General features: G+C 39.5%; 1 protein-coding gene across 2 annotated transcripts; it reads right to left on the bottom strand.

The window, feature by feature from the left end:
* Nucleotides 1–1,168: 1,168 nt before the first annotated feature.
* Nucleotides 1,169–17,889, bottom strand: USPL1 (ubiquitin specific peptidase like 1). 2 transcript variants are annotated; one of them, XM_082279403.1, is made up of 8 exons: nucleotides 14,573–17,889; nucleotides 13,902–14,030; nucleotides 11,997–12,654; nucleotides 9,325–9,411; nucleotides 8,781–8,910; nucleotides 7,422–7,547; nucleotides 6,604–6,764; nucleotides 1,169–5,055 (listed from the first exon to the last, which is right to left on the bottom strand). In XM_082279403.1, exons 1-8 carry the CDS (start codon nucleotides 14,669–14,671, stop codon nucleotides 3,155–3,157), a joined length of 3,291 nt encoding a protein of 1,096 aa, XP_082135529.1. In that variant the 5' UTR covers nucleotides 14,672–17,889; the 3' UTR covers nucleotides 1,169–3,154. The 2 variants fall into 2 exon arrangements, with proteins under 2 accessions (XP_082135529.1, XP_082135528.1); XM_082279402.1 differs by having other exon boundaries at nucleotides 14,644–14,683.
* Between the last annotated feature and the right edge of the window lie 10,097 nt (nucleotides 17,890–27,986).

The raw sequence follows: 27,986 nt of genomic DNA, 5'->3' as shown, positions 1-27,986 counted from the left end.
CTCTGCAGAGGGATCCGGAAAGGCTGGACTGAAGGGCTGAGGCCAATTTTGTGAGGTTCACCAAGACCAAGCACTTGGTCCTGCTCTTGGGTCACAACAACCTCATGCAGTACTACAGACTGGGGGCAGTGGCTGGAAAGCTGCCTGGCAGAAAAGGACCTGGGAGTGCTGGTCAATGGCAGCTGAACGTGATCCAGCTGTGCGCAGGGGGCCAAGAAGGCCATTGGCATCCTGGCCTGTATCGGCAATGGTGTGACCAGCAGGACCAGGGCAGTGACAGTCCCCTGTCTTTGGCACTGGTAAGGCCACACCTCAAATTCAGTGTTCAGTTCTGGGCCCCTCACTACAAGGACATGGAGGTGCTGGAACGTGTCCAGAGAAGGGCAACAGAGCTGGGGAGAAGTCCAGAACACAAGTCTGATGAGCAGCAACTGAGGGAGCTGGGGTTGTTTAGCCTGGAGAAAAGGAGGCTCAGAGAGCTTATTGCTCTCTACAACTACTTGAAAAAATGGTGTAGCCAGGTGGGGGCAGGCCTTTTTACCTAGGTAGTAAGGAACAGGATGAGAGGAAATGGTCTCAAGTTCTACCATGTGAGATTAGATTGGGTGTTAGGAAAAAATCTCCTCTCTGAAAGGGTGGTTAGCTACTGGAAGAGACTGCCCAGGGAAGTGGTGGAGTCACCATCCCTGGAAGTGTTCAAAATACGTAGATGTGGCATTTGGGGATATGGTTTAGTGGTGAAGATGGCAGTGCTTGAAGCCATTAGACTTTGGGAAATTTATACTAGAACACTGATAAAACCTCCATAATACAGTGCCAGCTTCTGATCACTACCTGTACTTGCTATATGCCCACCTGGTGTACTTCCAATGACAGAAAACTACTACAATGCTTTGTGCTCTCTTTATGGCAAATAATAAACTGCATTTTAAAACTAGTCTTAATACAAAGCATCCAGTAATGTTTCAAATTTCAACCAGTTTCTTTAGTCATGAGGTTTTTATTCAACCTCAGCTGAATTCCCACAGGATCGGAGGCAGTAAAACATTTATGGAAACAAATCTATACTGCATCATCTTCAGTTTTCCGTTTCAGAAAAAAAAGGCAGCCAGGAACATGCAGCACCAACAGATTTATTTTCATACCTACTTTACTCTCAACTGCTATTTGTTTGCTCTTAGATTCTATATATACACCTGTATCCACACTGAATCCCACGCAGCTGCTGACCAAGGACTCCCAACTTCAGTTTGTGGAGGGAGTGCCAGTGGTGACCAGAGGTCCCTCCTTCTCTCTAGGTGTATCTGCACAGCAGGTGTACCCCCACAACCTCCCTCCTCTGCTATGAACCCCATTATAAACCTCACCATCAGGACCTCCTCATCTTCTAGAGCAGGGTCTCTTCCTCCTGCTGCCTTGTGCATTCTGCATCACCAACCCTGGGCTCGCTGCTTTACTCACCCCCTGGGTCTGTGTTGTGTCCCGAGCCAGTGGTGAAGGAGCTCCCATGTCACAGCTGCAGGTCACTGCAACCCATTCATGGATAAGTCAAACTCTCATTGCGGTCAGCTTTTTTTTTTTGTTTTAATTAGGGAATTCACAAACGGGCAAACATTTCACCAGCAGTATGCCAGCCCTTAACATTCAGAATCCATTCATTTGTTTTCTATTGTAACATTACCAATTACAGTATTTGAAACAAAAAAACAGCTCAAGTTCTTCACAAAAACTAACATTTCAAGAATGAAACTATTCACTGCCTGAAGTACCAGTTTGGTAACAATGTACCCAACTGCAGCAGAAATAAGTTGACACCGTGAGTTCAGGGCCAGTGATAGTTTTTCAAACACTTTTTAAACCTAGTTCAAACAATCCAAAACCATTAAAATCTGTAGCCATACCTTGTAATAGCATTATGTTCAACTGCATGAACTGGAAAAATAAGACTGAGCATTTAATGTTTTGAACTTGGGATCTAAAACGATGAAAAAATGCAGAACACCTCTAAAAATGCCCGGTATAAAGACTTGCTGATAAAATCCTTATTTCCAAGAACAAGAAAAATGTACAGCTAATCTAACTTGGCATATAATACCCTCAGCTTTGTGTCTATGCATTTAAAAAAGACTCCCATCTAGCAAAATGAAGGCTATACAAATCCTGAAACATCAAGGTGTGAATCCCTCTGCTTACTCACTGCTGTCTTGCCACATTTTTCCATTACTTTCTTCCTACTGACCTTGTCTCTCCTTGGCATCTTACATACGGATGGGGGTGCGCTGCTTGAGTCATGAAAAACTCAGTGACAACAGTAATAGGCATTAACTTACAGTTAAATTAATTCTTAGAAACCTTTGTTTCATTAAATTATTTTGCAGCTCATCTGCAAGGTACATCTGATAGTGATGCAAACTCCGGACTGAATCTTACTAATTCTACTTTAAAAAAATAACCTGGCTCAGAAGAATATTCTGCCAAGTTATATTCACAGTTGCCCAGGATGAAGACTCAGTACATGCTGTAACTTTAAATAGGACATTTTCTACCATGTTTCCATCATTTTTTTGGATCCAAGGGGTGTATACATCAACATGAGCTTGTAGAATAGTAATTCTGTAAGGAGTTGAACAGCAACCTAACAGAATGCCAGCCTCAAGTTTATAATGTTACAAATGATCTTCTTATCAGAGGATGCAAAATTCCCTAATTACAGAAGGTACCTAAAAAATTTTTTTTAAATGTTGGACAAAATAACTTCAGGAGTTGAGTGATCCCATAAAATAAATCACTACTACATAAATAGTATTTCTTACACCATTACATCATCAAGATTACAGAACTTAATTATTTCTCAAACTCACTAGAGTATGGATGTTTTTCATATCAAAAGCAGCAAAATTAAGACTCATAGGAGCTTTTAATTAAGAATCATCATCGTATCCGACAGCTAAAATAACTGCTTCTCATAAAAATAAAATTCATTAAACCCTGATTTGCTTGTTACAATAAAATGTTAAGAAAAAAAAATACCTCAAATGTAAATTGTTCAAGTACAGCCAGTGTGCAATTAAACTAGTTATATAATTTAGTAGTGCTTTGTTCAAAATATACATAATACTGAAAAAATACTTAAACCCAAGAAACTGAGTATTTATCAAGTTTCAAACAGAGTTTCATCAAAATGAGGTAAATCTATGTCACCTGCCATTGAGCTTGGTGCTGAAATGGAGAACAGGTCTTCGAGGATATCATCTCTTGTAGGACTTTCAAAAGGAAGTTTTTTCACACTGTGTTTGTTTATTGCATCAAGCTCCATATTAGTGTCCTTTACAGGACTGTAGTAATTGTGGTCCTCACTTGTCACTGCTGCCTGTGGCACACTGGTGTTCTCATCGGACACGGTCGCTGCCACGCAGCTGTCCACCATTTCCATGTACATACACTCATCTTCGCTCTTTGGAGTCTTCAAGGAAGCGACAGTTGAAGTAGGGGACAGTAATTCCGCCAGTATTTCATCAGTGTTATGATGGTCAGTGCACCCTGGCACAGGCTTTGCATTAAATTTAGATTCATTACCTGTGACATCAATCTGATACTGCAGCTCCCTTAAAAAGCTCTGCAATAACTCACTGTCATTTTGAGATTCAGTTTGCAATGGGGTGCTTATGTCTCCACTCACAGGTTTTTCCTCTTTCATCTGTTCCACTGCTAATCTATCCAGTGAAGCCAATTTCTTCTTTTTAGCATTAAGTTTTTTTAACAATTTTAGGCGAAGTTTTTTTGTTTTGTCACTCTCTGACTCTTCTGCTGTCCCAGAGTTATAGCCAGGTGAAGGGAACTGAGTCACTTTACCTGAGGTACCCAGCGTACTTCCCAACTTATTCCATGTTGGACCTGCAATAGCGGTATGATTTGCTGTTGGAAGACAAGTGCTTTGAGAAAATCCTTTGAAATTTGGTAAAGGATGAGTATTATTACTCTGAGGAGCTAGTAACTTCAGCGTCTCAACTGTTTTCTTTGTACTTCTGCTTTGAAATCCACCAAAGTTACTTGCGCCCTTAATTGGCAGCCGTACTTCACTTGTTTTTTGCACTGAGGGAGTTTTGCAACTTCTCTCATTCTTGAGAGCTGAGGCACTTGAAGGCATAAAAGAAGTATTCTTGTTCAATAATTTTTTTACCCAGCTTCCTACAAATCCTCCTTTCTTGTCTTTGTGTGAAGGCTGAACCGAATTATTGGCACCAGAAGGACTGCCAACTTGAGAATTAACTACAGTTTTGCTTGCATCTTTCAAATCAGGTGATTTTCGTATATTATTTTCTACTGCTAGCAGCTTTTTGTTTAGCAGTAGTTCTGAATTCAATCCATGTTCTCTGTTAGCTAAATTAGTTCTGTCATTTGTTTGAGAAGGCGATGAGTCAGATGAATCAGGGTCATGTTTTTTGGGCACAGGAGGAGTAATATTTACTGGGTTCAACTCTTCTAGAGGTAAGCAAATACTGGAATTTTCATACAACATGGATTTATTGTGCATAGCTAGACTAGTTCCAGCAAACTCTCCTGGATATGGAGTGCTAAGTGAAAAAGCTGGTTCCTGCTGTTGTGGTGTGCCCCATCCATCAACAAGGTTATTTCCCACCATCTGTCCGTTCAGCAGCGATTTATCTTCCGAGTCAATTAGAACTTCTTCAAGCATCAATGTAATAAGATCATCATCTCCCAGATTTTCTAAACCATGATGAACAATACTTTCATCCTCAGCTACTCGCTGCTGTTTCTTCTCTGGAGTCCTCACAGAATCCTCTTTGTGGTGTTCTGCAGGTGTTTTGCCTACAGTGTTATCAAAACCACAGTGCAACACTGTGGAATTTGACTGTACATTATTAAGAGGAAAATCTTCACTATTTTTACTCTGGAACTGTGAATTCAGTTCTTCTGGCACATGGGATGCTTTCTTTTCCCAGATAACAATATGAATCTCTGAAGGAGGAACTTCAAATCTTTTATGTCTCCTGCAATATGGACCCTTTAAATCATCACATTCAAGCCAAGTTCCTGAAAAATAGCAATCAGTGCAGAGACTCAGAGACTTTTAAAATTTAAGTCACTATCCTCACACTTGTCAAGTATTTTTATTAACCCATTCCCCTGACAAGCAGAAGATGGAGGGTTTTTTCCTCCAGAGAAAACTGGGAGACTTCCACTGTAAAAAGATCAAACACAAGAAGAACTTGCAGCAATATTATTACAGGTCAGAGTAGGTCAACCATAAAACAAAGCTAGCTGAGGGTTTTATCGGCTGACACATCTTGTCTGAAAATACCCTCACAGGTCTGAGGTAAGAACCACCTCTCAAGTTTCTCTGTAGACGTTTTCATTGCCTGGGTGGGAAGCACAGTAGCCAAAAAGAAACTGCTCATTTTAATACTCTTGTCTCATCACCTTCAAACTGTTCACAGATCATGAAAGAATATTTTACAGCTTTAAGAATTTGAAAACAGTATATATATGACACATAGGAGGTTCTTAACTAGGCATTTCCCAGCTGCTTCCTCTTCCCATTTCTTTTTCGTCTCTGGCAGTATGACTTAGACAATTTTCATATTGTCACAACACTTCATAAAACTGCACTCCATTCTCTCCACAGAGGCATGAATATCAAAATATCACCTTTTCACCTTCTCTGATTATGGATCTTTCAAATGGTACAAGCACCTTACTATTAGTAATGTTTCTAACATGGATTTGTTCCTCCCACCCCTGAGGTGCCATAAAGTTCAGAAACAAAAAATAACTTCATTAATTGCTCATAGTACCATAGGTTACCTCGCTTCCAGCCAAGAATGGATGAATCACTGGTTTAAAAATAAACACTATTTGCTCCACAGTCACAGTCAGACTGCTTTTTTAACTTTTACGAAGTTATGAAGGGAAAAACTCTATAGCTAAATTACTTTTTCCAGTGAATCCACTGCAGGACAGCACACTGCTGAACAAATCAGTTAAACCAAGCCAAAACCTTCACCATGAGAAACAAGTTCCCCCAATTATTCACAACATTTTAGTATGAAGTTTAGAATGCAGACAAAAGAAATCTTTGTTATTATATATCAACGGTTGAGACTATTGCAGTAACCCATAAAACAGTATTTCATGTAGACTCATGAAATATTATGGTAGATAAGAACCATAAACTTTATCTTATCTCTCTCTTTTATGAGGAAAGGCTGAGAGAGCTAGGCCTGTTCAGCCTTGAGAAAAGGCAACTGAGAGGGGACCTCATCAGTGTCTGCAAGCATCTGACAGGAGGTGTCAGAGGACGGACCAGGCTCTTTTTGGTGGTGCTGAGCAATAGGACAAGAGGCAATGGGCAGAAACTGATGCACAGGAAGTTGCACCTGAACATGAACAAGAACTTCTTTACTGTGCAGTGACTGTGTACTGGAACAGGCTGCCCAGAGAGGCTGCAGAATTTCCCTCACAGGAAATATTCTGGATGCCATCCTGTGCCATGTGCTCTGGGATGGCCCTGCTTGAGCAGGCAAGTTGGACCAGATGACCCCCTGTGGTCCCTTCCAACCTGACCCATTCTGTGATTCTTACCATCAGGATTCAAAGACCAGCTTATGAAGTGCTTCTTATCTGTTTGGTATTGAACAATAGATGTTATTTGGTAGGTGTCCTTCTCAAACTGAAACAAGTATTTCTCCAGGTTGTTATGTGGCAAGCCTTCCACAAAATGGAACATTAATATTGAGGGTACTCTGACAAAGAAACAGAAAAGAACCAGTTTATTACAATAACACAGTGGCAAAAGTGCTTAATGAAAAAGTAAGGCATCTCTAAGAGTATGTGGTTCTGCCCTTACTATTCTACTTTCTCAGAGGACTCTTCAAATTGCACAGTAAGTGCAAAGGGAAAAGAATATCCCAACTGGACATTCCCTTTCATTATAGATAGGGGAAAAAAAAGACCACCAAGTAAGGGATTCGGGGAGTGGGGAAAAGCTGAAAAAAAACACCCCTGTGCCATAAACACAGTAGCAAGGGACATGGTTCCCAAGTCAGATAAGTAAACAGATGATCAAACAACTTTCATCCACAGCAGGGGCTGTGAAAAGGCTGACACTGGATATCAGTTGTCTGTATTTACTACTTGATAGTTAAGTATTTATGACCTAATTCAAACACATGTGCTGGTCAGCATGTTAAACACTGCTCTGTTTCCTGTTTAGTAAACACTATTTGCCATTTCAGCTTTTAAGAATGATCTGAAATGTTTAATAATGAGTATTGATCAGAGTTTAAGGTTTAGAATCTCTGCAAACAGAGTAATAGTTTGTTTTCAAAAGTCATAAGTTCAACAAATGAAGTCTCAGAACTTTATGTATGTTACTTTCAAGTTCACATAATCGAACTTACTTTTCCAAGATCATCTGCTGTCTTTGAGATGTATCACAACAGTTATTACATGGTCCAATATGAATAGCGTTAAGTGGATGCCAATCAGCGATTATATTTGTGAATGTTGTTAATGTTTTCTTCAATCTGGACACACACACACACACGAAAAAGGAGTAAGCTGAGGTGGTGATCAGAAAACAATAAATATACATACTTTACCAGGAGAATAAAAGTTATAAAAACATTATGGCAAACCCCAAATTCTATTCATGTTCATGCCATTTGTGTGGAATTCACTGTGACAGCATCACATCCAAGTTAGCCCTGAATTCAGTTCTGCCAAACAGTATCAGTCACAATATGTTCTCAGCAGCCCTGCAGCCTTCAGTTACACATTATTTGCTTTTTCTCCCTCTTAATGTTATCTCTGTTTCCTTTCCAACATACAACAGAGCTTGTACCAGGATCTGCATAATTTACTAGCTAATACAGAATCTCGAGAAGAAAGCAGCAACAAATTACCTGGGAATCCATGTTACACGAGGCCTTGTTTTTAAAAACCAGTACATTCATAGCAGAAATTACAGAGAGGTTACATTGTATGAAAATACAATGTATGGGATATTAAAGTGAAGTAACATAGTTTATTCATTCATTAGCCACAGAAAGGACTTCCTCTATATTCAACTGAAACTACATTTTTCAACTATTAAAAAAGCACAGAAGGTAACAAAGGCTTTTCAAGACATCCTATTAACCAGGGCTACATATTAACTTTCAAGAGTAACAGATAGCATTAATCTCATTTCACCTGGGGATCTAGAATTTTATTATATAAACCTAAGATAGTGGAAAGAAACAGATGTTTTTCAAATAAAATTAGCTGTCTTCTGAAGGTGTCTCTCTTTTCCTTCTGACTAAAAGGAGCCTAAATTACTAGCTTGTACCTGCAGTTACACAGAACTCAATTCTCAAGAAATTACTCCCCAGTAATACTATTTTAAAATAGATAAACTATGTTAGAGAATCTCTGATTCTTTGTAACCCAAATGAATATTCCAGGTATTCCTCAATAGCAGAAGTGTACTAGGCATATATTCTTTAGAACCACAACAATTTGTATATTCTCAGCAAAATATCAGAGTGAGTGTGGCCAGAGACACACACTATTACTTATTGTTTCTTTCTTAATTCATTGATAACGTGGTTTCTTAAGACATGGAATAGCAGTAAACTATTTGCAACTGAAGAAGCAGATCACGTAAAACTTCAACTACAAGCCTAAACTGTATAAACCCTGGAAATCTGAAGAAAACCAACTATTATATACAGACTTTAAAAGGTAAGGTGGAACAGCTACTTATATAAAAATCTCACCGGTCCTGGTATTTGTGGCCACAACATACACATTCAAACTTCCATGAAAATGAATGCAAGAATAGTTTCTCAGCTTGTTGATCCAGTTGTAAGAGTAGCGGAAGTGCAAACACTGGATTCTCCATATTACCTTCAAAGATGGGGCAAAAAAAATGGTCATTAAATATTTGAAATCACCTTTCAGTAACTCAAAAAGGAAGAAGACAAGCTTATTACTATGATTTAAATTTCAGTTATTATTTCAAGGCTCTATTTCTAATTCTCACACCAAAGGAACTGATCCATGTTATTAGGTTGTTATCAGTGACAATTTCATGACTATAGCAAAATTACAAAGATTACCTGCTCTCTAAAAAGTCAAAATGGGCAAAGGACAAACCAGCCAATCATACTGTAAAGTATGTGCAAGTCACCAAAAGAAACAAATGTATTTCCAAACTTTCTTGTATGCATACATATACACATACTTTTATGTATGACATAAAAGGCTTTACATCTAGGGTCTCCTGACAGTAATTACTGAGATGCTGCACTAATTACTTACCCAATTCACACCTAAGCTGAGGCTGAAGTTGTGTAAATATTACGTTTCTGATTTCATTGAGAAGAGATTCTGCTTTCGGAAGAACATCTAAAGAAAAAAATACATATGTCTTCATGTAGTCATGTGTAACAGCCCCCACACCCTTTCACACACATGTACCCCTAGCATGCACTCCCTCTCTGCAAACCAATGTTTTTCATATTGACCCATACTTGCCTAAGACTTGTTGCTAGAACAGCCAATTCTTGGTATTAATTGATTTGAAAATTAGAGAAGAATTTACACAAGTTACTCGCATTTTACTGCAGTCTGCTGACTAAAATCTACTTGATATGACTTAAATTACAACTAAGAGCATGCACCAACAGCTACATAGTAACAATTTTTAAGTATAGTGAGACCACACATTAGAAATCCTGCAGATTCAGAGATTAAAAGAAAACTTTAAAACCTAAACACTAAGATCAAAAGCACAAAAATTCACTTACATGCTTTCTAATGCTATACAATTCAAATAATAAAAGATTTAAAAGTATTGTTTCAGATTAAATACCAATTTCCTAAGTGAGCCTTTAAAATAGTAATTTTAAATTGAAAAACATTTTTTACTTTATATATCTTAGTATGTATTTTCATTCTGCATGTTGTTTCAACACAAGCACATTCCTTAAGTACAAGCAAGAACATAATTTCTAGTACACAATCATGATCATAACCTGCAGAAGTTAAAGGAAATATTTAGACTAGCTGTTGAAACTGTTTATAACATATAAACTCTGTGTACAGAAAAAAAAGAAGCTTCTTGCAGGTAAATTGCTTTTGTTTTTAAAAACAGCTGTATGCAAAAAACACTGTAAAATCACAGAGGAGCAGAATAAATTCTACACCTATTCTCCACAACAACACTCTTTATCCAGTTCCCTTTCTACTGTTACCCAAATAAACTGATTTGTTTTGCAGCAATTGAAATGGAAAGGTTTAAATTCTTTCAAACAACACTGTATACCAACACTTAACATTCCCATTTAAGGGTTACTGCTCATCAGAGCTCTTTTGCAAACACTGCCCAGCAGAGAAAAACACCTCAGACAGCTTCTAGCAGAGAGCTTCCCAGTAACAGCTGAACACCTAAACTCAAGCAGCCTGACTTTCTGGCAAGCACAGTACATGAACTAGTTCAGAATATTTTTGAGTTTTCTCCCCACTTTATAACATGGACTAAACCACTTTTGATACACATTATTTTTCCCAGGAAAGATAGGACATTCTTCAAGTTACCTGTTCTGTGACTGTGGATTATATTCAAACACATAGAGTCCAACAGAATGTCCATTGAAATTCATGAGAGGTACTGGCTAACCAGAAAGCTTTATTACTTCTGTAACAGATGATGTCATAGAAGTTTAGACTTATGACACCAGTGGTCCAGTTCAAGAGAAATAAAAACCCCATGATCTTAGTTTAAGAGTCTTAAACAGAATCCACAGAACAGAAAATGACTAAAGGCCACACCAGTAGAATACAGTGACATGTCCTCCTCTGAGTGCAGCTGTGCTGCCTCGAAGGTTTCCCCCAGCTGCCCATCACAGCCCTGAGCTTGGAGGCTACAGTCCTCCAATCTGTTAAACTGAGCTGACCTGTTAATCCCCTGTTAAGGGCTACTGAGTACTCACTAACCCTTTCCAGACCATATGATCCAGGTTAATGTGTTTGACTACTTCTGACTAAAACAGGTTAGGAAGTGCTGTCATCTACAGCAGCTTCCAAACCTCAGGGGAAGCATTCCTTCAATGAGCACAGCTGGAGCCAGAAAAGAATGTATGTTCCCAGTGATGCCTTAAGAGGCCTCCCAGAAACAGAGACTAGACAGGAGCAAGGGAATAAAGTAGGTATTTATTTGAAAGGCCTTCAAAGGTACCCCCTGGGGAGCCTGAAGCTATTCTTAAAATGGACCCCAAGATGGACCCCAGGTCAAGAGTTCTTCACTGTGTCATAGGTTTGGTTCATTTGCATAGCAGGGTTAATTCTCCAATTAAAGCTTCAGTTTTCCCCACAGCTTACCCCCCCATAGCAGCTCTTTGGTTTATACTTTTGAGCCTAGGACAGTCTTGGTGTCCTTGGAAAACAGGGCCGGAGAGGCTTTGTTATGTCTGCCTAGCATGAGAGAGCAGAAATTAACAGGCTACAAGAAACTTAAGCCACACACCAAGCAGTACAGAATCTGAAAAATGTAAAAGTTAAAACCGAAGGCATCACCAGCTTTACTATTTTTGATGTGACAAGGCAACTCCCATTTACGCAAGGATATAAAACACAACAGATTAAGATTAAGATTAGAACAGTATCCCAAAATGTTAGGCAACACAGGGGAAGGAAACAAAGCAAGGGTGAACTGAATAAATAATTCATAAAATCTTTATGTTGGTTGTGACCAAAAAAATTCAAGAGATGCTTGGTGTTCAAAGACAGCATGTTTGCCCCAAGAAAAACAATTTTGGATGTTACCAGGATTTTGCTAGATAAAGCACACTATTCTGCTAATTCATGGTAATAGTTGTATCTTTTGTGATCTTGAGATACAGTGGAGGCATTTATAAGCGTGCTGTACTAAATTCCACGTATTTGTAGCAGATCAGTCTGACTATGAGAAAACAGCAGCTATGTTTACTCACCTTTTACTTTGCTCCTTTTACAGGTATTCAGAAGAACAGATGCTTGATTGTATTTTGTTAAGAGTTTCTGGAGTAAATATTTTCCATTGTTATATTCTTCTGCTAGAGCAAATTTTAATGTTTCTAAGTGTACCAGTGCTGACAAAATACAATCTAACCAACAAAGATTATGTATGTTTCTCCACTGAAGACACAAATCTCTGTCATTAGTGGAACCTTTATCCTCTTCGAGTGAAATTTCAGATGCTGTTGATAAAAGTTCAGAATTTGGCAACAGTTGTGTTTTGGGACTAGAAGTCTTTGGTGGACTTTCTTGGTAGTTGTTGGTCTTGGTGGCTGTTTCGAAATCCACCTTCGGCATGCAGGACCCCACATGGTTGCCAGGGTTTTGCTGGTCATTTTGTAATACATCAGGTAGGCTTGCCTTGGGAATACACAAACTATTCTGGTAGCATTTCACAACAGAGTCTGCATTAATGGTGGGCTCAACACCGAGCACATTGTTAGCTCTTGCTTTTTTTGGATCTGCTTTGACAGCAGAAAAGTCACTGATTTCACCCAATTTCCTTTTCTTATGAGTAGATGGAACTTGATGATTTTCTGAACCAGTAGACGTAATTATGCTGTTTAATGGTTTATAACCAAGTGGGTAGATACACTAAAGGAAAGAAAGAAGGTTACAGTGAAATCTTCAAAGAAATTTCAGGTGAACAAGAACTAAAGAAAGTACAAAACATACTTTCAAAATGGAACGTTGAATCATAGTATCATAAAATGGCTTGGTTTGAAAAGGACCTTACAGACCAGCCATGGGCAGGGACACCTTCCACTAGACCAGGATGCTTAGACCCCCATCCAACCTGGCCTTAGGACTTCTGTAAACTGATATTTTAATTAAATCAATACATATATTCAACATGTGTATGACAGGAGGAAGGGTGTTACAAGACACTACTGTCTTAGAACCAACTGGGAAATAAATATATCAGTAGTGATAATTCAACACTACTTTTCCAGTAAGCTCTTCCAACCTCTGCAAACAACATAGCTGTGCTAAGGAGAGTCCTCTTGCTTTACTCTGCTAAATCCATTCCTTTAGGATACAGATTGGACATTATTATCTCATGCCTAGGAGACTACTGGTGCCCAAACTTGCGGGCTATCTTTCAGGCTAGCTCAATGACCAGGTGGCAACCAGAATATAGACAAATCTCCATTTACCAGTCTCCAGAACTATACTATAATTAGTTAAAAGCAGGAAAGAATGGGAAAAGCAACTCTGAGACCCATATCTAGTCTAGTTTCTACTAATTTAAGGACACCAGTCTGTTTGGGATTGCTATACCCTCCCCACATACATGGAGCAGTGAAGGGAGAGGCAGCAAAATCACAACTCAAATATTAAGCATCACAGAAATCCAGTTAGGGTTAAAATTTAAAAAAAAAGGGGGGGGGGGCAGGGGAAGGAAGGCAAGACATTGTAATTACAATTATAAATCTATTTGCATTACCCAGACTTAAAGAAGAAAAAATGGGAGACTCACATCTGCTAGAGTCATGCACTGGTTACATGGATCATCAAATATTCATCTTCTACTCTGACTTGTACAAAAATTTATTTAGTACCACTTGTGGTCCCTTGTTACATAAGAAGAACTCTCCTTTATTAAACTTTAATTTACTCTCTTTAATCCTTTAGGGTAGCTACCTGTGCCTAAACACTGCATATACACAGGTTAGTTCTGTTTTTCCCTATATGCAAGCAAATACCCTGCAGCATACACTCAGAGGGGTCCTATTTCAACAGTCTGCTTACCACCAACAAAATCATGGACTTAGAGAGGTGTAATTCCTGAAGGTAAAGGCCTCTGCAGGGCCAAGTAAAACTCTTTATTAGTGTAATACCTGAGGATTTTCACAAAGGAAAATGGACTCCTGAAAATTAAGGCGGTAAGTCCGTAAACCTTGGATCTGACCCTTCTCTTTGCAGACTGGACAATACTCATGTGCAGGTGTTTCCACAGGATTACAGTTCTAAAATAAAAACAAACCAAGAAAGATAAAGCAACATAAATTTATGTATTTCATACATTATCCCAAGGTAAGACATACTTATCAAGATACACAATCATTGTTCAACTTCTAGATATAATACAATATAAAAAAGCAAACTACATTGGTTTCTTTTTTATTATTTTTAATATATTTGTATGGTAGCATGTTTTAAATAAATTTATGTTTTTATTTAAATATTCAAATAAGGTGTCTTTAACAACACAATTATGCACATTTTATTCTACTTGAACTGAACCATAGGACCCTTATTGCCAGGGAACACAAGCTCAGATCTTTGAAAGACACATCAATTTTCATAGGAATGCAAACAGTTGTAAAAATAGTGCCAGTAAAAACACACAGGCACGTATTTACTTAAAATAATCTTTCGCCATTTTTATAGATTTCCGTGGAAAATAATTTTGGGGGTTTTTTTTTTGTTAAATTAAGACCAATTAGAAATCTCTCAAAACAGAGAAAAATATGAACTTTGCACATATGTAAAACAAGTTTCAACTGACTTTTCCCAAATACCCCACCATGTGGAGTGTCGATTTCCCTATACCAGTCCCTTCTCCAATCACTTGCAAACCATTTGTAGTCTTCTGGGTATCCATCATTCTGAGCCACTGGCTAACTTATGTCACTTGTAACAATGTCATGATCACTAAGGGTTTTTCAAAGACTCCTGAAAAATAAGAAGTGAATAAAACAATTAAAGAAAAATTAGATTGAAGTTTGGGAAAAAAAAATACGAACAACAATGCAGATTGCATAATTTGTGGAAATTCAGAAGAGTAATTCCTAAACTGAAAGCACTTTTTTTTGTTCTAGTGCAGACTATGAATTCAAAACTTTAAATTAAGAACTACGGGGACCAAATCCTGCTCCTGTTGGCTTGAAACCAACTAAAATAAATATATATCTCTTCAGGATGCATGAGGACATTAAGTTGAATTGCAAAGTCATCCATGTAGTATCTTTCCTTCAGCCATAACTGTTGCCTTTTCATATTTCAATGGAAAACATTCTCTCCCACACCATGATGTCCTTTCAACCCTTTTATACAGTACAGCAACAAGTCCTCACAAAAAAAAAAAATTATCCAGGCATTCTTGAGACCAGTATAAATACTAGTTCAACCTAAACCTACTTACAATATTTGGCAATGAGAAACCCTACAGAACTGCATGGAATGCTAAAAACCAACAGAGCATGAATTAAAAAAGCACAGTAGAAAAACACAACCACTCATTTCAAATCAGACCTCAATGGCAACTTAAGAGTAGGTCAAAATGAGATGATGTCCTAATGACACTTTCAATGTGTCCAGCAGCACTTTTCAGAATTATCAGGCTGCAGCATGTAAATAGAGTATTCCCTGGCTTATGAAACTAATGGCTGTAATAGAAGGCAAGAACATAAAAATATCAATCCATGTGCCTTAGAGCACATTAAGCTTTCAAAGTAATGTGGTAGGGTGCACAAGGAACAGCAAGGTCCAGGGCTCACACAAGGTGAAAATTAATGAATTAGCTCAAGGTATAAAAGCTTGTGTGAGTATAAAGGAAAGACAAGCACCCTGACTTTTCACATAGTGGCAACAGCACTATCACACTGCCACTCAACTCTGTTATCATGTATTTAGTCTAGCCAGGAAGTTGACTTGTTTTATACAAGTTGTACAGATAACAACCTTTATCATAGGATGTATCATACTAAAATACATAACTTTACTTTTCAAGGGACTTTTAGTCAATTCCTTGGTCTAATGCAGTCTCAGCTCTCCAGAGTAAATAAAAAACAGATCACATGACAGAAACTCCTGAGAAATTTCTCACCGCAAAAATTCAACACACACTCAAAAGGTTAATAACACTAAGAACCTGCAGGTTGCTCCTTTTTAAGCATGCCTTGGTTTTAGAAAACATACTTATTTCTTTGCAAGGCCCTGTTTACCCTGTCAGCTCTCTCAAAAGGAAAGCAAGTTGGTTTTTTCCGGTTATGTTCAGTTCGTTACTTCTGCGCTGTTCTTTTTAAAGCTTAAATCTTGAGATGTATAAGATGTTCTAAGATGCACAATACCTCCCCCAGCTATAATCACCCAGCCAATAGTACCACAGTACTGGAATAATGACTTTTGTTGCTCTTACAAAGATGATAACGTTTTTTAAAAATTATTTATCCTTTTAGTTCAAAAGGAAACACAACAAGCAAATAAAATGGGTCTGCCAGTACTAGATATACAGAGTGGTACGAAGAGGTCTGCTTGTACTCTTCAAAGTTTCTAATATTACAGGAAGTTATTGGTGATATCTGCACAATGTACAAAAATTGGGCATCAGATCAACATTGCCAAGAAAAGCAGCAAAGCAAAAGACTGCTGCATCAAGCACTGCAACAACTCATTGCAGCCACATGCAACAACTGCATTACAGATGGGAAAGTACACAGGAATGCATGTTCAAACTTACTGGGTCATGTTCTAAACAATTAATGCTACTTTCCATCTTTAAGTCTGAATATGGAAAAATGTAATGCAAAAATATGCTATGGATGTGACTTAATTACCCTCATGCTGTAGCTACGCTTCCTTGAGTAGATGAGTTAATCTAACAACTTGCTGCTGCAGAATAGGGGCATCTTTTTTCTATTTCCCTCCCCTCCACAATCCCTGACAGCTCACACCCTCATCAGACTTTCCATGAGCTAAATGAACGCACAAAACAGCAGATAACTTAGTAAAGCACAAGTTTTTCTGCTATTCCAGGGAGTTAAATTGGCCTTCAATGACCTAGGAGGGCAGAAGACAGAAAATAAGGAAAAGATGAAGGATTGGAAACATATGGACTTGAACTGTTAAATGGCTAACAAACTGGCTGGATGGCCACATCCAAAGAGCCACAGCTCAATGTAGCAAGCACAAACCAGTAACGAGTGGTGTCCCTCAAGGGCCCATATTGGGGCCAATACTATCTTCAGCCATGAGACACAGACTGTGGGATCCGGATTCTGCCCCTCCACTCTGCTTTGCTGAGACCCCATGTGAAGTGCTAGGAACTGTGTAATGATGTGGACCTGCTGGAACAAGTCCAGAGGTGGGCCTCTGACAAAGACATCACAGGACTGGAGCGCCTCTCCTATGAAGAAAGGCTGTGAGAGTTGAGATTGTTCAGCCCAGAGAAGAGAAGGCTCTGGGGAGACCTTACTGCAGCCTTTCACTACTCAAAAAAGGCTTATAAGAAAGAGATAGAGAGCTTTTACCAGGATCTGTAAAGTACAATGTGCAGTTGTTCTAAATTAAAAAAGGCAGATTTTGATTGGATGAAAGGAAAAAGTTCTTTACAATCAGGGTAGTGAGACACTGGGAGAGATTGCTCAAGGAAGCTGTGATTGTATCATCACTGGAAATGTTCAAGGTCAGGTTGGACAGACCTTAGAAGAACTTGGTCCAGTGGAAGGTGTCCCTGCCCACAGCAGGGGGGTTGAACTCAATGATCTTTAAAGGTTCCTTCCAGCCCAAACCATTACACAATTCTATGGTAAAAGAAGGCTTTTGAGGATAGCTGTACCTTGTGAAACACTACCTTATGAATTAGAATCAGTTACAAACTGCAAAAAGAAGGCAACAACACTGATTACACTACAGTGAAGAGAATATCTCCTTGTTTAAAGGCTAAAAGGAGGCTTTAAAATGACCTTTTTGTACATCACCTTACAAGTCTTGTTTCCTTCATCAAGGGCATATTGAAACGATTAAAAGAAACAAAAGTGAGGGGAAAAAAGTCTTGTTAGTTAGATTTGCATTCTTTACACAAAAAGAAATCAGAGTATTAAATTTTTTTATCTGAGGTAATAACAACAAATATCTAAATCACAGTCCCTCCCTCAAAAACTGGCAGTTTTGGCCACAAAATGTATTTCGTTATATGCAACAGTAACATCGTTCCTGTCAGAAAGCAACTCTCTCTCTACAGCACAGCCTGTAAGTACTGGGCAGAACTGCAAACCTCCATGGTGTGGGAGCAAACACAAATTCCTTTCCTGAAAATAGCCTAACATAGACTAAGCAAATAAAGCTGATGACATTGCAAAACAAACCAGCATGCAACATCATTACTCCACTGTTCTAAGAGCTTCTTCTACAGTCAGACTTCTCTGAGACCTCTACATAAACGTTTTTATGGGTGTATGACAAGGGATGGGAACTACGTCTTGCTGACAAATCATTCAGTCCTTCCGACACAAAAACGCGAGTGTGGGAAAAACCCAGCCTAAACTAGTGCAGTTTATTATAGCTGCAGCTAAGAGATGCAAGATTTCAGGAAGGCAGGCGATCTGTGTCCCAAGGCAATAGAAATGAGAGGCACGGGGGGTGGATGCCACCTAACCAGCGGTCAGGGCAGGGCCGGCCCAGCGCGGGGCTGCTGCCCGCCCTCCCTCCCTCCCGCACCGAAACGTGCTCGGCTTTTTCAGATAAACATATGGTTAAACTGCCTCCTGAGTTCTTATTCCACATCCAGAGTGATCCACATGCTACCGAAAGACTGCAGAACGAAAAAGCGTTCACAGAGTAATCGCTGAACACGAAAAAACCGTGCCACGGGCGGATGTGTGGAGACACACGCGGTACCTCCCCGGGCACATGCATCCCTGACGAGCGAGGCACGGAGAGCCCGCACCCTTCACCGCACTGCTACTGACATGAAATACTCAGTCGGCATTTCGGGACCCGCGAGACCCCCCCGCTCTCCGCCCCGGCCGCACCGAAGGGTCAGGACAGGACAGGCCAGGCCCGTCGCGCTCGGCGCCAGCCGCCTCCCGGCCCGCCGGGCTCAGCGGCCCCGCTCTCACCTACGGCCGCCGCCGCTCCCGGCTCCCGCCGCAGCCCCAGACCCCGCCGCGAGTGGCCGCCGCCGCTGCCCGCTCGGCCGCTGCCGCTGCGCAGCTTCCGGCGCTCCCGCCGCCATGCGGACGCGCCCCGCCCCGCTCCCGGCAGGCAGCGGAGGCGGAGCCACGGCCGGGCGGGCCTTGGGCTGCGCCGAGCGGGGCCAACAGCGCCCGAGGTATTTCCCGCTCCCTCCCTCTCTCCTCCGCGCCCTTCTGCCCTGCTTCGTCACTCACGCGGCGCGGTGGGAGGGCACGGCGGCGGGGCCGGTCCTGCGGCGCCTCCCCGGGCCGCCCGAGCAGGGAGGGCCCCGCACCTGCTCCCCCGCCCACCCGCCGCAGCTGAGGGGCGGGAGGCGGCGGCCCCGCAGCGCTCGCCTCGGTGGCCGGGGCAGGGAGTTGATGGTTAAACTGCGGGCCATTGAATACCTGCCTAAAGTCGCGCCCGGGGTGTGGTTTAACCTTGTCTGAGGCTCGGTGCCTCGCGTGTGGCTCTCTGCCCGAGACCCTGGGGTGGCCAGTTTTGCTGCTGCCGCCGAAGCGCTGCAGGGATGCGCAGCTCCCTGTTGAAAATCTCTGCTCTAAATCTCAGCCTAGAGCTCGCCTCCCAGTCGTTTTTGGAGGCTTCAGGCTCAAGAGGTCGAGGTGATGTGGGGGTTTCGGCGAGCGTCTCTGCACCAGCAGCCTCGGGCTGCAGTAGCTGGAGTGTTTGTGGCTGGCTCTTGAATCCGTGCTGGCCCCGTTTCCGCGAGCTGAGCTGCAAGGAGCTCAGCAGCCACGGCATTTAGGTCAGTGCTGCGCTTCTCTTGCGTCAGGAAAGCTGTCAGTGCGGCCCCAGCCAGGCTGCTCCCCGGGGCTGCAGGAGGGAGTGAGTCAGGAGATTGTTCTAGTGATAGCACAGAAAATACCTTCTCTCTTACTGCCTGCCGCTGCTTTCCTGACACTCTGCTCCTCGTTGCGTATTCAGAAAGCGTTTAGCACTGTATGATTTACATTGTGAAATGATTTGTTATTATAACGGGACCGTTGTAACATCCGTAATCTAATTTTTTGCTGTAGTTATTCCTTCAATTTGTGCAGCAATGTTTTGAAGGTTGAATTAATGTTTGAGGGTATTTTGTTCTATTGGAGGAAGTTTTTTGCCTGACTGGAGAAATACTGCAATGAAATTTGCTAAGAATTTTGTCACGAGTAATTTTTTTTAGATTGATCTTGGGGTTTGTTTCATTCGTGCTTGCATTGTGGAGAATGTTTTTTTCTGTGTACGTTCATCAGGAGTGTAAAGCACTTTTGGGTATGATGAGTAGGAGAAGGATCTCAGTTGCTCTACAGTCATTGAGATGGGTGTTCCTGCATACATGCAGTGCATTTGATATGTATTTGATCTCTTTTCCAGTGGCTCTGTTTAACTTCTAAAACTGGTCAAATAATGCAATCAACTAAATGACATCGTGTAGTAGTTTCATTATAGTAGTTGTATGTATGCAGTGATTTTTCTTCTGGCATCTTGGGACTCTCAGAGTATTGTGGCTTTAGCCCTAGTAATACTTACTCGTGATTAAAATACAGTGTTGGATGTCTGAAAATTGATATAAGTTCTGTTTATTAATATCAATAACAATTTTTTAGCTTCTTGTCATTGTAGTGTAAGTTTTTACTTTTCCCAGGGGTAATTAGGGTCTGCCGTTTTGTTTTGGCCTTCCAAAAACTTTTGTTCAAGTGTATACAGCCTAAGAGATAATGTGATAAGAGGTGTTTGCTTGTGTGTGTTTGTGCTCTGGAAGGATTAAGTAGATGTTTTTCCTGCTTGTTAGCATGGTGTGATTTTGAAAAAGCTCTAGTACTAGATCCCAGTTCTCTGGTAAGTAAGAATTCATGACTCAATATAGTTAAGATTATTTTAAGCTATCTAATGCCTCCATTATCTGCTTTGTCTCCTCTCTCCCTCCCTCCTGCCCCCAACTTTTTTGGTAAATTAACTTATATTTGGGGACAGATATTTCAGCAGGTCTAGGAAGAAATACTTCACAATGAGGGTGGTGAAACACTGGCAGGTTGCACATTCACAATGAGAGGTGGTAGATGTCGCGTCCATGGAAACTTTCGAGGTCATTTTGCTCAGGGCTCTGAGCAACCTGAGGTTGGACTAGATGAGCTTTACAAGTCCCTTCCAACCCAAAGTATTCTATGATTTCAGGTATTTTTCTATATACTGTTAAGTACCACAGTAGGATTTACTGGTATCTTTTTTTTTTTTCTTCCCTGGCATTCAAGTTGATTAAAGGAAAGCTTGTGCCAAGGACAGAATCCAGAACCTGAGTTTTTCCATATGCTTGAGGAATAGAATTTGTGTTTTGGCAAAGAAATGAAGCTGAAGTTTTTCGCCTCATTATACCATAGAACTTCATTTGTCCTATAGTAATAATTACTACATGATGCCAGCTCCACAGTCCCTAGGAATTGATTTGAGTGTTCCAGATGTGGACTGGTAATGACTTTGGGATCTAGTTAGACTGCTGTTTGCGCAAATGAAGTTTTCTCTTGCACGTTGTGTAGCTTTGACTAGATTTGGTTTCGGTTTAAGTAACAGTGCATGAGCACATTACTTATTTCTTGTTTTATTGATTTCTATCTACCTTTTGAAACTTTTTTCAAAGCACAGAAAGAATTAGGAGGGTTTTACAATGCAATTTTTGAAGCTCCTTTTGTTCAGGCAAGTGATTGAACATCCATGTCTGATTTAACTTCCTGAATCAGCAAATCATCCTCTTGTTGCCCTCTGTTCAAACATAATTTGCCAACTTTGTGGTTACACTGACACAGTGAAGACTCAGAGTCCCTCCAAACCCCAAGGTGAACTCTTGAAATGAGTGTTGTTTAAGGCTTGATATATATGTTGCTTTCAAAGAGTAACAAATCTGTACAAGAAACTGTTATCTGGAACATACTTAAGAATGTTGGGGAAGCAATATTCAAGGCATATATTTAGAAAATTGTATTCAGGCTGAGAGCATATGCTATTCATGTGTGTCTTCTAAAAATATTTTCACATTCAAATTACACACCCGCTAGCTGCTTAGTTCTAACCATGTTTTTGCTACATGATGCTCCCTGAGAAACTGAGTATGGAGTGGGAGGTACCAGCTGAAAACTTGCTCTGAAGGTTTTGTTTCTTGGATTTTACTTTTGCTTGACTTTCCTTCTTTTTCCAGAACACTTCCAAAATGGTACTTAGCAAGTTTAAATTTTAATGTAAGAATAATAAAGTAACTAATTATATATGTACCTCTTTTTCTCTTTTTAATTCTTAAATATGTTAATCGTGTTCTGTTTTTCAGAGGTCTTGTACAGACCACAGGAAAGCCATTGTCTCACTTAGATAATTTTTTTGTATATGTAGTCAAGGTGACTCTGATTGTAAACTTTCTTGCATTCCTCAAGTATTTTTAAGCCCACACATTCGTAACAGTACTGATTTTAATATGTGTATGTAGTATCCTTTGGCTATTGTATTGCAGTGTTTTAACCAAAGGGAGGGAGATCTTTTCTAAGATCGTAAAATCAGTAGCTGAAATATGAGGCCAGTTTTTTTTTGTCAACTGCTGCCTGTTTAAGCCTTTTTTTTTCTGGAGTAAAAACCTCTTAAATTTTTATGACTCATTTTCAAAAGTACAGGGGGGAAAAAAAAAAGAGGTGCTGCATTTTTTCCCTACTATGTTGCCTGTAGCCTTGACAGAACAGGAGAAATCTATATATTGCTCTGAGGTAAAGGTAGACTTCTTTTTTTCTTCTTGGATCCTATATGAGTGCCTCTTATTTTAGCATCCTTAACAGGAGTGTGTTCTTTGCTCTGTAGAAAGAGAGAAGCTGAACACTTTAGGCCTGATGCAGTGCTCTCAGAAATCACTGCAAAGATTTCCATTTGGGAATTGCAGCTGGCCTCCGAAATACTTTTAAAATTTTCTTTCTATTCTTAAAGATATTTTACCTCCATTTCCTACAGCCTGTAGGCTTCGCACCCCATTCTAGCAGGGAACAGTAGCCAAGACTTAACTTTGTATCCCTTGTGTTTTCAGAAATGAATTATTTTCAGGAATATTTCTAGTGGGAAAAGATAAATGATGAAATGTTGCTTCTGAAACCCATGGAAAGATGGGTGGTTTCTGATATGGTTGTGGTGGTTGTGTTGTGCATTTGTGTCCTTAGGATTCTTCCAGCAGTTAGGTTATGCTCATGTGGTGTTGTGGTGTTGCATTGCTACTCTAGTGAAAGTCAGCAAAAATAGAAAACACAGCTTAATGTTGATGGAAGGATTTGGATGGGACTCAGCATGAGGTAATATAACAACAGCCAAACAAAATTCATGTCTCTGTAGTGGCAAAGATATTGGCTAGCTTGATGTTAAGGACTTGAAAAACTGATGTGAAAGTTTGCAGTTGCATTGGTTCAAAGATTTACAAAGTAAGAAGGATTACAGCAAGCCAAGTGTTTTGAAATTAAGTGAACAAATAGTATTTTCCCAGATGTGATATGTTGATTTCTGGTTTCATACATTAATTGGTGTTGCCCTTTTAAGGTAGGTTATATTTGACTGTCCTTTTTGTTTGGCTCTTAAACTTGTTTTTTCTTCCTCTCTGCGAAAGTCTGGGATTTCTAAGGTGGTTTTAGGTTTAACTGATTGACTTATGGCAGAATTCAAAGATGTGTTATCAGAAAGATTTCATTCATTTTGATTTTCAGCAATAGCCACTGAAGATAGTGTTTTACAGGACTTAGGAAAACTGGGATGGTGTAAAAGGTGCTATCACTCTTTTGTGGGTATTTAATAAAAGGGAAATTAATACCAAATTGTATCTACACAGGTAAAAAATAATTGATATAATGACACTTAGAAAAAGAATCTCAATTGTTTCATTTTGTTTTCAAAGTAACTTTGAGGTCTGTTTTGTTTTCTTGAAAAAAGAAGTGGTAATCAAACATATTAGTTAAAGTTGAACCCTTGTGAATCTTGGGAAAAAAATTCCAAATATCTTGCTTGCAAAACCTGGTTCCTATGTTAGCAGAGCAAAGAGTATTAAGTAATGCACTCAGTGTCCAAGAAATTGGCCAGTTCTTTTTAATTTTAAGCACACTCCATAATGTGCTTCAAGATATTTTTTCACATATTCCAGTACTTTCAAAAGGAAGGAGTCTTTTCAAGTAGACTCATTCTACTAAGTTTGTAAGATGTCAATCCATACTGAGACAGGAAAAAAGAGCAATGATCCATTTTGTGAAGTTTAAAAGTGACAGATTATCCATTCTTACTTACCTTTTTAAACTTACACTGATGTAGCATTACCTGTCCATTAGAGACTTTTCCCTCTGGTACTTGAAGCACTTGAGCTACATTTTATCACCATTATCTTGTGGTTCTTCTCGTATTTAGTCTTGGAGTTTTTTGCTTTCTGCAATCCCATTTGGTGAAACATCCTATGTAAGGAGGCTGGTATTGTTACAGCTGCTTTACACTATGCATGAACAGAAGCTCCAGCTTCTGCCATCTCTTTCTGGTAAGTGCTGTGTAAATGCAAAGAAAGACTGATGCTTATTCTGAAGATTTTAAAATGCCTGTCCTGTCTCCTCTTTCTGGAATTGCCAGCATATTGCATATTTCCCTGATTTCTCACAGAGTTGCATGAGTCTAAATAGTTTGTTAAAGTTGGTAGGACTAATTCTGTGTGAGCTTAAAGCCTTTGCAAAATCTTTCCTCTTTCTGAGTTATCCTTTGGTGGTTTTGGGTTTTTTTTTTTTAGTGTCTGAAAAATGTATTTGTATATGAAGTCATTCCTTAGGTAGTGCTAATGAAAGAAAATAACGTATCTTCATTAAGGTGTAGGACACAGATATTTTTATATGACAGTTTTTATTTGCTGGTGGTGTTGAAACACCACATAATGATTGCGTTTTGTTATGCTGGTTCCTGTAAGAATGCATGTGGTTCTTCACCCTCAGAAAGGAGACATTTTCTGCCTGGAGACCACTACCTTTTTCTAAGTAATTTTTTTTAATCCCCAAACTGTTTTTAGAGCATTTTTCTGTATTTCTTGGATCCTGTCTTGGCAGGGGGTGTGGGGAGTGGATGAGTGGGATCGTGGTGGTGACAAAAAAAAATTACCTTTTTCCCCTCAAGCCTAAAATACCAATAGTTCAACTTTTAGCTGAGACAAAATATTGCTGAGTTCTGGTTTGCTAATGTAAACTTAGCCCCCCTCTCATTCTCAAGTGGTGCAACCCATTGGCCTGTTAAGTGCATCTAATTGTATGTTCTCTTCCCTGTCAATCCCTCAATCTTCCTTTATACTTTAAAAGTAGTGATAATATGTTCCAAAGCTATGGTAGTGTTCAGTACTTGTTCTATGTAAAGCATCATTTCTACCTTTGCCTTTAGAACAGAAGGGAATGGCTGTAATTGTTCTTTTCAGCCTGATAGTGCTTTTTCCTTAGATCTGAAATGTTATTAACTAGCCACACAGGTAAATTTTATATAACCTGTGGTGCGCTAATGCAGAAGTTTTGAGGTGTGCTGATGTCATTCTCTGTACACAATACGGTATAATTGACACGACTCTTTTTCTCTTTTTTTGCCTTTTTTTGGGTTTTTTGGCTGCTTGTTTTCTAGTTAAGGTTTTCAGTAAAGTAGTTTTGCACCTTGGCCAAAACTCAAAACCAATTATCTGCTTTTTACATGGCAGCAGCACATAGCAAGGTGTGGGCATACCTGTGTTGGCAACGTACCACAGAGCATCTCCTTGCAATTTGTTCGCTCTTCCCTCAGATGGTGCCAGGACTTGTTGCTTGGTAGTCAGGTGTTGAACTGCCTTTCTCAACTAGAATGCCAAGCAGTACACTCCTATAAAAGGTTGCAAACATGGAAATGCAGTTAGTTTTGTCACAAACAACTATTCTTTAGCAAATTTTTTTTTTCTAAAACACAAGAGCAACAGTTTATTGTTAAAAGGGAACTTAAATATTTAGTAGAAGAATCAATTACTCACCTTTATTAATCAGAAAAAACATTGAAATTTCTTAACACAAGTATAAAACAAAGATACCTGAGGTAGAAATTTGCTGGTGAAGATGCTCTGTCAGTTTGAGAATCTGACTGACCTCTCATTTTTGGCTTTAGAATTGCTGGCTTGATTGCTGTCTCTTTATGCTTCCTACGTGCATCTTTCAGCCATATCCCTCTTTCATGATTGTGTGATTGATGCATGTGCACCATCCTGTGACCTAACTTCTGCCACTTAAACACTGGTGGCAAATTTAACTCTTTTTGTGGATATTTAAGAGAAAATTGTTGGAGTATCCTGTAGTTTAAGTGAATGAGGTCAAATAGGGACAGGCCCTCTATGCAACCTAACAAACAGCAGTGGCTATTAATGAATGCTTGAGGAAGGCATGTAAATAGTGTCTGGAACTGTAGAATTTTAAAGGTTTTCAGTGTATTTAAAAATACCCCAGAATCCAGTGTTTTAAAATAAATGACTTTTGGATAGTCCTAAGACCAAGGTTAACAAGGCTGCTAAAGTAAATTTCTCTTTTTCTACATATCCTGCGGCTATTTATTTCTTGTTGCTGTTGTTACCACTTGAACAGTGTCTATATTGTTTACAGTAGTGTCCACAGTATTAATATTTGAATCTACTTAAAATAGCAGGTATTAAAAGTTCAAATAAAATAATTGTTTAGAAGATGAGCTTTTCTTTATTTAGTTTGTGTGGCAGAGTTCATGTATTGCCATGCAGCATAGATAAACTGTTACTGTATTTCATGCTTCAGAACAGAGGACATTACTGAACTAATATAAGGCAAGTTTATTTTGTAATCCAGCTTGTGCCATTGGGTAATCATGGTTTTATAAAACATTTCAAACTTTTTTTATTATTACTTGTGGATTGTTTTAGTGAGGGTTTTTAAATAATTTTTTTTTGTAATTAGCAATGCTGTACCATATCTCATGCATGAAATAAAGGTGTAAACTTAAATCCATAATGGACATCCTTATCAGAGCAAACTGGAGGAACAAAACAAAATGGCAGTAGTAAAGGAGAGGTTTCCAAACTTGTTGCTGCCAGTGGTGTTAATTTCTCTTTATAAGTATTTTTTAGGTTTACAGGTATTATAGGTATCTCTCAGAGCAGGACCTCCATCCTATATTCATCAGCCTGTGAAACACCTGAAACCAGGACCCAGCCCTGTGCTTCTGCCTCGCTTAGGGGTTCATCACCCCCTACTTCACTCTGTCCCTTTGTCGTCTATCAAAATTTACCCCTTTACAGCAGGTCCCCTTGGAAAACTGCTCTCATAACAGTACCTGATTAAAAGACATTTAAAGTGAAATGCAAGTGTGGTACTGGTTACCAGTACAGCTGGGAAGTACTCTAATGTTCCATGCTTAGGAATAATGTGTGGCAAGTAACTTGTCCCACAAACCCTTCTGCAGATAAGTAATCCTATCAAAGGCAGTTGAGTGCATTTGATTAAGGATTACATGTGATTAGTGGTCTGCAAGGTTAAGAGTACAACTTGTACCATTAATGAGTATTCACATATTAATGCTGCTTTGAGCAGAGATTGAACTAGATGATCTCTGAGGTCTGTTCCAACTGGAATGATTTTTTATTATCACACTTGTATTATGCAAATAGACACTTCATTTTTAAAAAAATCCATTAGTTGGATAAGCTAAACTCTAGTAAGTTACTGCCATTATTTTACCTAATTGGATCACGTTGTAGCATGGAGTTGCAAATTTGACCCAAGTTTAAGATTTAAAATAGTAAGAGAAATACACCCATGCCTTTTTTTGTGTGTTGCTTCAAATTCCTGTATACAGTTTTATGTCAGATTGAATTCCTTGTATAGGAATTCCTTCCTAGCATACAGTTGCCTTATTCTAGAACTAGTCCAGAACAGAGTGCCTGAAAATTTGATGCTTTATGTGCAATTGAGGTGTGTGAATGGATTTAAGCTTACTCTGCCTAATTCAGGAACCTCTACTACTGA

The sequence above is a fragment of the Coloeus monedula genome (assembly GCF_965178545.1).
Source record: "Coloeus monedula genome assembly, chromosome: 3".
Taxonomy (NCBI): domain Eukaryota; kingdom Metazoa; phylum Chordata; class Aves; order Passeriformes; family Corvidae; genus Coloeus; species Coloeus monedula.
The sequence above is the reverse complement of the archived record's forward strand: the minus strand, read 5'-3'. Positions and strand labels throughout refer to the sequence as shown.

Bases quoted from the DNA above. Each gene is read 5' to 3' on its own strand.
- USPL1 (XM_082279403.1), bottom strand. From the start codon at position 14,671: ATGATGGATACCCAGAAGACTACAAATGGTTTGCAAGTGATTGGAGAA. The intron at 9,412-11,996 runs GTGAGTAAACAT...TTTTTTCTTTAG, and splicing joins TAAAAGGAGCAAAGTAAAAG to ATGTTCTTCCGAAAGCAGAA. The intron at 7,548-8,780 runs GTGAGATTTTTA...GTGTGTGTCCAG, and splicing joins GGCCACAAATACCAGGACCG to ATTGAAGAAAACATTAACAA.